Raw genomic sequence first — 10,099 nt, forward strand, 5'->3', positions numbered from 1 at the left:
TATGTATGTTGCCGTTTCAATGTGTATTATGTTTTATGTATGTTGCACATTGCGGAGCACTTTGGGTAAACGCTACTTAACACAGGAAATGATCTGGTCAGTATGCCTATGACTGAGCAGCATTGTTTGGCGCGAAAAGTGTAAAGAGTTCACCTACTAGGTGTCGAGTCCTCACTGAGGTTGGGCAAATAAGGTAAAAAAAAGATTTGGCATATTAACCGCATTACCCGTTGATATTTATTCTCTCTGGTGTTGTTGACCCAAATCCTCTTTATGATATTGAACATTGTTGATGGTGGAGGCATTGAGAAGTTACACAATGTGGAAGTGTATGATAATACATATTGAGAATTGAGGTGGGATGTTTCTCGTTATGAATTTTATTCAGATATAATGTAGGTTGTTGATTTGTTTCTGTTCTGTGTGATATATGTGTCGTAGTGCACAATAATACCTAGAGTATTACTAGGTAGAGGCACTTCCAAATTAATAAATATTAACACCTAACTCTCAACTATGCAGAGGCCAGGATCTCCGTAGGTGCCAGCAAAGATGTCAGGGCCAAGGAAAACGGTGTTATACACTAGACCTGTGCATAGAAATGAGGGAGAGGCTTTGTTCTGTTGCACCGTGCCAGCCACCTTCTCCGCTTATCTGTCTGCATTATTCTGTCCTCAGAATAGGTTGGAGCCCCAAAGGGACAGCCTCTCCCCCATTTCTTCAGTCAAGGGAGTAGATGTGCACTGAGTCTCCACCCTTTTGCAGAAGCACTCCAGGAGACCTAGATAACACAGCATATAGCGAGGAGAAGTGACCAAGAAAGGTGAATAGAAAACAAGCAAAAAAACATGAAGATACAAGGGGAGCTGCGGAAAAGATGCAGGCACATAAGTGCGTTGTGGAGGGAGACATTGAGATGGAGCGTGAGAGAGTGAATGAGGGTGAGCGACAACCAATTTTTATTTCCGAATTTTCCATCTCAACTGAAAGGGCAGGAAACAAAATCTGTTGTTCAATAATGAAAATTTGTCCAAATCATTTATGGCCCTTTAGCACAGGTCTATTACACACTATACAGCTACAAGCTTTATTTAGTGTGTAAATATACTTTTATTTATTATGTGTCACAATTTACATCTGCTGGTATAAATGAGAAACATGTAATAAGAATGTGTATGCTTACCCACTCTGATTTTATTACCCATACAGAGTTTTACCCTTCAGTTTGTGAACACATGATCTTTATTATAGAATACAGGGAAATAAAAGCATCAGTAACATATTCACACATATTGTGAGAATAATTTTGATTTCAATGCCTTTTGTTTTATGTATGTGTTGATTTATGAGACTGCTTATTAGTTACTTCATCTCTTTGATGAAGAAGAACATTTTGTATACAACAAGATATTTAAATATTCTAAATATAACATTGTTTTGACATTGAAGTTAAGTAGGAGTTGGCAGGACAATCATTTTGTCTGCTTGACTTTCTCCATGTCATAGTTTTTCAAGACAAGGTACTCTAGAAATTCTGGAGCCCAATCTCGAAGGAGAAGTGGAATCTTGGTGGCTTCATACTTATAGTAGACCTCCCTTTTTCGCAGGGTACCTCCTTTAATGATTTCCAAGGCACACTCTTCCTTTGGAGCAGCTGGCTGCTGGATCACCTTTGACACAGTATTTACAGCTGAATCTGCAAAAAGTATATATTTTATATAATTCAAAAAGCACATAATAGCGGTATAAATGGTTGTATTGCCTTAAAATTTAATCTGTAGAAATCTTAATTTACCAGCGCTATTTTTAGCACAATTCTATATCTGATTCAATAGTCCCATATCACATCATGTAACATATATATGTGTCCAGGATGGTAATAAGTATAACTTCCAGTCCTGAGACACTTTTACATAAGACCTTTGGTATTTTGTGATTACTTTAAACCACATAATACACAACCTGTATTGCATCAACACAGACTTGTTCCTATGGTGCCTAATCTGAAAATCCAGCTGTAATTAGTGATAGAAATATAGAATTTGATGGCAGATAAGAACCATTTGGCCATCTACTTTGCCCTTAGATGAAGTGTGTGTCCATTCCACTGATTATCACCATCATATTTGTTTTTTTTATGGATTAACAGGAAATTCTTTATATAATAAATATCTTGTACATTAAGATATAACTGGATTAAGCATTTAATATGTTGATGAAATGTGTAGGAAAAGTGCAATATGAACCAATAAGGTGGTGGCATGTTTTTTGGGAATAACTTATAAAGAGAACCATACTAACTAATTAGTTATTTATAGAGAAAGATGACTTCTTTATACACCACACTGGAGACACAGAGACAACACGGAATGATTTTTGGAAAAGTTAAAAAGCTTACCTGTGTCTATATAACTTATGACGCATAGTGTGACCGACACGTTGATTTTCTGCTGCTTAAATTCCATGCGTAATGAGCTGAAAAAGCCATCTAGGGCAAACTTGGTGGTAGAATATGGAACAGAAAGTGGCAAGCCAACTTTACCTGTATAAAGAAGGATACGATCCTTACATTTTTACCTCAAAAGAACAGCACGAAATACAAATATTTTTCAAATGCCATGCCTCTAGGGCCAGCCTTCCTAGAAGATGCAATAAGCAGTGGATTGGGCGTTCAAGCTTGAAAAGAAATCACTTTACAAGCTCACCTCTAATTTACACAGGCATCTGAGATTTTTAATTTTATTAAGAGGGAGGTTACAGAGCTGTAGTTTTCATTTATTTATTACACATAACTAATGGCCGAATGTACAAATCTCTGCAGCTAAATGGCTGTTATGGACTTCCCTAGTTCGTAATTAAATTAGTGAAGTGACATCAAGAACCATACATGTTAGTCTTACAGGAGAAGTGTTTGCATTTTGTAATGCAAAGTATAACACCATCTCCATTTTTCTCTTTGCCTATGCAATGCGGTGACAATAATTGTATAACCTTAAATAAAAGACACACACAATAATGACTCCAGACGATTTTGGAATTTAGAAATGGCCGTGGTCTTCATTTACCTAAATGCCGCAACGTTCTATATTAAAAACCGATAAACAGAGAAATCAGTTATTCAGCAAATAAACTACCTAACTACATTAAGCCTGCTGAAGGTCCCAATTTAGTACTATAAAACCTCTGACCACATCTGACTACGCGCCAGATACCACTGGTCGTTCCGCAACACAGCGGATCAGCTTAAACCGTGTCACCTTACTGACATCATCATAAACAACATCTAACCATGATCCTGGCATTAACCCCTTGTGGGTTTGCCACCTAACACTTCACTCTTCAGCGCAACTGAATTGCCAGTACCCTAGAACAGGGAGGGCAGGCAGGAATCTTCTGGCAGCTGGTAGGAAACTCTTCATAGGGTTGATTGGTGTAAAGTGGATGTGTCTTAGCATTATAACCCTTTTATAATAGCATTTCCTGCTTTCATTCTCGCTATTCGTATGGTGGGTGAGGGGAGAGCAGGGAAAGGGAGAGGCACCTCCATTAATGCAGGCAGGGTTATGTAAACCCATCTGCTAGTCGCTACAGAGGTCTCTTTTCTATTAAAAAAATGAAATATTTGCTTTGGAGTAAAACCAACTTCATGTAAGAAACTTTTCAGCTATCGTCTTGGGATTCTGGTTTCATTAAAATCATTTGTGGTCAGTTGCAAGTGGTTCTCCACTGCAAGGGGGGCTCCAGTGTACAAAATATTTTTGTATCACCATAAGTTTTATGGTTTCTAGGTAAAACTCAATGAAAATATAAGGCAAGTCAGGAGTGTGACAGGTCAGGAAGGTGTTTTACAATTTTTACCAGCAATAGATGAAACAACCACCACATTCCCGTTGCTCTTTTTCAACATTGGGAGAGCTGCCACCGTCATGGTTGCATAACTTAGCACATTAATTTCCAATAAATTGCGTACATGGTCCACATCGCCATCAAAGTAATTAAAGTATGTGTATCCAATATGGTTGAGGATAAGCGTGTCCAGTCCATCTATTTGGGAAAAGAAAACAGAAATTATTAAATTTCGCTTTATATTAAACCTGGAGGATAAGTAGCTCTTATTTCCTAACACGTGTTGAATAAAGTTACGAAGATGCAATCACCGATATAATATTTAATCCGGACTAATGGATTAGACTATATACCTCTCTAATGCCTAAAGTTTATAACAAAGACATATTGGGCTGGATTAATTGCCATAGACAAGTGCACATTACAAGTTGTTTAATAGCAAATCTGTCACAGACTGCAATGAGATTTATTGCCAGAATCATTAGCTAGGACAAAATATATATCTGTTTCTTTAAAACCTCAGTCTGTTCTATTGTAGCCTATGGGAAGATAGCTAGCCAATTACTTTTGTAGGATTTGTCTCCGGCATTGAATCCTGACCATTGGGCGAGAAGGTTACATCCGTCAAGTGAACATCCAAAGTGGAGGCACTGACAAACTAGGGTCAAAAATGACACAAACAGACCGTTTGGGGCAAATATGGCACTCGCAAGCTGTTTTAGAACCCTGTTTTCACATCATATCAGATACCAAATAAACGTTCTGCTTCCTGGACAACTTGCTTGGCGAAAGTCATGTTGTCCATGCTTCCAGGAATGTAATGTGCAGAAGCTGCACCCAACTGTTTACATTTTTCAACCACCTAAAATGAAAAACAAACAAACAAACAAAAAAAAACATTATTTCATGTCACTAGGCAAGGCTGGGTCCTATGATAACCAAACAGGAACTCACATTGTGCTGATGACCAGTGAGGCAAGCAGTTGTACAGACTCCTTGTGACATAGTGTTTTACTCCCCTAAGTGACAGGAGCTTTTTTTGACATTTTTAGCAAATATTTGTTCACTCATGATTTCCGTGCATAGTGTACCCACACAAATTATATATCTTTTTTCCAAAGACAGATGGGGCTTTTTTTTCGTATAGCCTGTCATTTAGTATGAATTAAATGGGAAAAAAAGCAATAAAATAGAAAAAAAAAATACTTAAGATTTCTTTCACAAATTCGGATCCACTGAAAAAAAACATTCCACATGAATTTTTAGGGATTTTTTTTAATGTAGTTATGTATATACTATACTACTTTTTAAATAATTTTTGAACTTATATCTGCGTCAAAAATGGTTTTCAAAAGTATATTTGTAGTGGGAGGGGCACCTATTTTTGCATTTGTAAAAACGTGTACATTTTTTTTTACCATTTTATTATTACTTAATCTTTTTTACTGGTGATCCTTTTGAGGCCTTTAAAGATCTTAGGGATATCTCTTGGAACTGGTACCCCTTATGATGTCATGGTAACATCACTGGAGTCAAAGCCCCTGTACTCTTAAGTTCCACATTACATGACTGTATACCACACTATATTTAGAACTTAAAGAAAAATATGTATTCTTCAGTTGCAAAAAAACATTCTACATGTGTGGGTTTTCTTTAATAATGTAGAATTTTGATTAATACAATAAAATATAAACTATTCAGTTTATAAGAAAATATGGACCATACTTTTCTTTTAATACATGCATGCTTAATTAAAAATGTATTTATTTTGATTTTTTTCTGTAAATTGTAAGGGCTGGAATATTACCTTTTTCAGCTTCTCTTCTGTTCGGGCAGTAATCAAGACATGAGATCCCATCTGTGCCAAATGGTATGCCATCTGCTCTCCAATGCCGGAACTGGCCCCTGTAACTATCACCCTCTTCCCCTTTAGCATTGCTGGTGGATAAACAGAGAATGATAGAAGATAACTAGACTGTATCCAGTAAAAGCAAATGTATAAATAAGACATATAATGCTCCCTGGGTTGTCAACAATGTGCAGGCCCAACACGCTCCCTTTCCATTTACATGAGATGCCTTTAACCGAACACATGTTTTGAGCATAAGCACACATGCATTCGTTCTATCATCCAGCTGCAGCGCCGCTGCTAATTTGCTTTGCTGTTCCTGGTAAATGCACCCCTATGATATACACCTGTAATCAACAAGTATGTAAAGTATTAACCTTTTTGACAATCATGCCAACATCGTAATCGTTTAGATTAATTCCAATAGTTCGGTTTTTTTGCTTCATATTGGTATATACATACAAGTATAATTAGGTTAATGGAAACAGACACATATTTTACTCCATATGATTCAATGAAACTGTTGAACATTATTTTCAAAATTTTATTTTTATATCGTTAAAGGGACAGTTGGATACCCAGACTGCCTTATCAAATCTGCATATTAAAGTTATTACTTCAATATGCATTCTTTATTAGACAGATAATTAAATAGATTTCTAGCTTAGTAAGAAGTTGTAGCTCCCTGCCTCCTCCATTCTCAAATAGATCATGCCACTCAGTGGTAGGAAAGTGAACTACTGGAGATGACTGGGGAAAATATATAATGTCACATACGATTAATTCATCTTTGCCAGGTTGTTAATCATGCAACAGGACTTAAACGTGATCCTTTTTAATTTTGGTGCTGGAAATACTCAATTTGTTCGAATATAAGACAAGGTTTTTTTTCCAGAGCAAATGCTCTAGAAAATACCCCTCGTCTTATAATCAAGGTCATTTTATAATCCGATTTCAAACAGAGGTCTGACTATAAGACTAAGATCCAGAGGGACCTGTATCCTCCTCTCTGACAACTTCTGCTGCTGTCCAGCACCTCCACCAGGGCATCTATGACGGAGTGCTGGCGTGAGATGACCCTCCGGTGCTCAGTAATAGAAGCCCTGGCGGAAGTGCCGGGTAGCAGCACAGATTCTCTATGTGCATCGTGCAAACGTTCACTGGCTGCCCCCACTAGACACCAGGGAGTCTGAAGCACGGGGATAAGTCTGGGGATGCACTGGTAACTCTGGGTGGGGCAGAGTGGCATATCAGGGGGGTATAAGGCATATCTGGGGGGGCAGGTGTGGCAAGCAAGGGGGCAAATGTGTATAACTGCAGGCAGGTTGGCAAATAAAAGGAAATAAAAACAAGAAATGCATAGTTTTTAATATAAAAAAATGTTTACTGTACATGTGAATTAAAATTTACTAGTAAAACTTTTCCTGTAGGGTAGTCTTATATTCAGGCTTTTTCTTTTTTTTCCTAAATTAATATTCAAATTGTGGGGGTTCATCCTATATTAGTGCAAATACAGTACATGGAGGACTCTGAGGAACCCCCATAGGCATTCACCTTCCTCCCTGCTGCTCAGCCTCTAGGCTTGCAGGTGTGTTCGACAGATCATACCCCCAATCAGCCAGTGGAACAAAAATCTCAGGAGGAAATTCTACACCTCAGTTCAGGAGCAGTTTTTTACTTTCACAGGTTGAAGAATTCATATTGACGTGCATAAAAAGTAAATTAAATATGGATTGTTCATTGCTGGTGCTTCACAGGACACAAGTATTTTATTTGATTATCCCAGCCTACAGTAAGATAAATGTTTAACTAGGATTCACCTATAATTGGCTTGAATGTGCTCATGGTCCAAGGTAAACATAAATGGGTCAAAAGCACTGCTACAGCCAATGTTCAAGGTTAGTATTATGAGCAAGGTGTAGCCGTGACTCCAGGTATCAGCAATGGGGGAGGGAATGATTTTATTATGTACACATTTTCAGTTGCACCAACCTTAATGTGGGATTAGCTATCGTAACGTCCTGTTTTATATGTTTTGTGCTTACCATTAAGCTATTCTTCACAGTGTGTTAAGTTACTGCCTAGAAGCAAGGCACAGTAATACAAAAGAGTCTGCTGACCTATGGAGTCCCAGACACGCTCTTCCAGAATAGCCCTGTCCCCTACCCACACGTATAAACCCCTTCCCCATAAAAGAGTAATATGTTAGACGATATAGTTTTGTTTTAATTTTGAAGTTGAGAAATCATATATATGTGTATATATTTGAATTTTCCTTATTTTTTTTGTTATAGGTTAGTGGTGCATATTATTCAAGTAAACAATAACATGACTTGCATATAAAGTTTTCCTCCAGATTGTTCTCGCAGGCCTTGACTGGCCATGGGGGCCAGTGGCAGGACAAACAATGCCCTGTGCATGTATCTTAGATGGCTTACCTTGATAAGTAGTTAACTTAGAATGCAAGAAACTCTAGAGCATCACCCCAACATTTCAAGTCCCCAAAGCATTTGGGCACATTCATTGGGGCTTAGCTAGGTGTGGGCTAGTGCAGGGCCATCCACTTAACTTTGCCCATTCAGCTTACTGAAGGAATAAACCAGGATATTACATCATATTACAGTGCTCTGCTTCAATGCATCCCAAGGTGACCATCTGGGAGATGCGATTGTGGTGTGTGCTGCCAACATTCATCAATTCCATGACTCAGTGGGAAACCCATGATCCCTCTGCCCTCAAAACCAGGACAGAGGGTGTGCTCTGTGGGACAGTGCCTAAAATTGCTTCAAACAGGACACTTAGGATGTATGCATTCCTCATCAATGAAGGAAAAAGAAGAGACTGACTTAAATGGTAGGAGCTGTGTAGCTGCCCTCTTCTGCCATGGTCCAATGACTCTTGCCACTGATTAACTGCTTGAAACAGCCAATCAATGACAGGAAGGGCTCTCATTAAATTAATGAGAGTGATTTCCATGCATGCAGACTGGGGTCTGTGGCCAGTGCTGGAACTGATCGGTGAAAGTACCATGTATCACATGGATGGAGATGTGTTCGGCCAAAAAACTGTCAGCTCTTAATTTGCAATAGGGAAACCATGAAAATGTAAAGGGACCACTCAGCGATTACACAAATTCAAGTGCATAAGATGGCTGGTGTATTCCTTTAAATATCCACGCCAATTATATGTCCACGATCAACAGGACATTCCCAGTCTGGGACCCAAGGCTGCCAAGAGACAAAGATGCAAATTGACTAAAATCCAGCACTGTGAAAGAACTGGAGCTCTAATCTCCCCTGACAAATTGTTTTATGCAAAACCACATTGAAATATAAAGGATATAAAATATACATAATAAACACAGTTATAAATTATGGATGTGTATTTTAAATGTACCGATTTTATACTAAATCTAAAAAATTGCTAAATCATTTGGGGAATTTCAATGAAATACTATTTTAAAACATACATAAAAACATTTCAAAGAGATACAAATAAACATTAAGGTCTAGAAGGTGAAATTGTTAACCCCTGATACTTTAGAGTTAAAAAAATGTCTTGCAGTCAGTGTGGCGTGAAAAAGCTTACATCCAATGCAATAATCTGCTTGTTGTTTCTGTTGCAGGAAAAAGGAAAAAAACAGGAAACACTTACCAGGATCAAATCCATCGTCTCCGGAATAAAAATAAAAGGCCACTAGTATTCCAATAAAAGCAACAATAACTTTGATCAGCAGAGACATATTTAAGGCAGTGCTGCTGCAGAGTGAACTATGAAACCTTAACTTTTACACCAACATTGCTGAGTGTTAAGAGGCAGGGTTCACATGTTACACGGGACAGGGGATTGGCTCTCTGCTGTTTGTAAAGTTATGACCTCCACCCTTATCAGTAACTCCTACTACACTACTACATATGGGGTGTACAATGTTCATGGCTGCTGCACAAAGGTGTGTTTTATGGAAAACACTCGTATTATAGATAAAATATCTATATAGTGCTATCCACAGAAAAAAAAAGTTTTGTGTATACTATAAGACCCTCCTAATTATTGAGTTTAGGTGTTTTAACCACACCCATAGGTAAAAAGTGTATAAAACAGTGGCCTGGACAATGCCTGTGACCACTTGTTTCCCCTTCTCCTCCTTATGTGTATGTGTAAATGTGTGTGTTAGCATGGGTGGCGCGAGAGGGAGTTGTTTTTTTTTGAATGAGTGTGAGTTAGTGAATATGAGTGTTTGTTAGCATGTATACATTTGAGTAAATGTGTTTACATATGTGTGCCAGAGGGTATGTTGGAGGTGGAGCAATGAGCAAAGAGGGCTTAGACAAGCTGTTTGGAAGCAAAGGGGGCAACGATAGGTGCACAAGATCTGTTCATACAGATCTCTGTTTCGCTTTTATC

The 10,099-nt window shown here is 38.1% G+C and overlaps 1 protein-coding gene across 1 annotated transcript; it reads right to left on the reverse strand.

Moving 5' to 3' along the window:
- Positions 1–1,472: 1,472 nt before the first annotated feature.
- On the reverse strand, positions 1,473–9,437 carry LOC149298369 (11-beta-hydroxysteroid dehydrogenase 1-like). The gene is made up of 6 exons (XM_089487515.1): positions 9,350–9,437; positions 5,654–5,784; positions 4,597–4,708; positions 3,859–4,044; positions 2,399–2,542; positions 1,473–1,696 (listed from the first exon to the last, which is right to left on the reverse strand). The coding sequence occupies exons 1-6, from the start codon at positions 9,435–9,437 to the stop codon at positions 1,473–1,475; spliced, it is 885 nt and encodes a 294-aa protein (XP_089343641.1).
- Positions 9,438–10,099: the final 662 nt, after the last annotated feature.

This window comes from Sceloporus occidentalis, unplaced genomic scaffold (genome assembly GCF_023333645.1).
Source record: "Sceloporus occidentalis isolate IW3139 unplaced genomic scaffold, rSceOcc1.0.p SCAF_33, whole genome shotgun sequence".
Taxonomy (NCBI): domain Eukaryota; kingdom Metazoa; phylum Chordata; class Lepidosauria; order Squamata; family Phrynosomatidae; genus Sceloporus; species Sceloporus occidentalis.

What these genes read in the sequence shown, in the direction of transcription:
- LOC149298369 (XM_089487515.1), bottom strand. Translation starts at nt 9,437, where the DNA reads ATGTCTCTGCTGATCAAAGTTATTGTTGCTTTTATTGGAATACTAGTG. An exon ending in CAGAAGAGAAGCTGAAAAAG is followed by an intron (nt 4,709 to 5,653) that starts GTAATATTCCAG and finishes TTTTCATTTTAG; the next exon opens with GTGGTTGAAAAATGTAAACA. An exon ending in CATAAGTTATATAGACACAG is followed by an intron (nt 1,697 to 2,398) that starts GTAAGCTTTTTA and finishes TACTTTTTGCAG; the next exon opens with ATTCAGCTGTAAATACTGTG.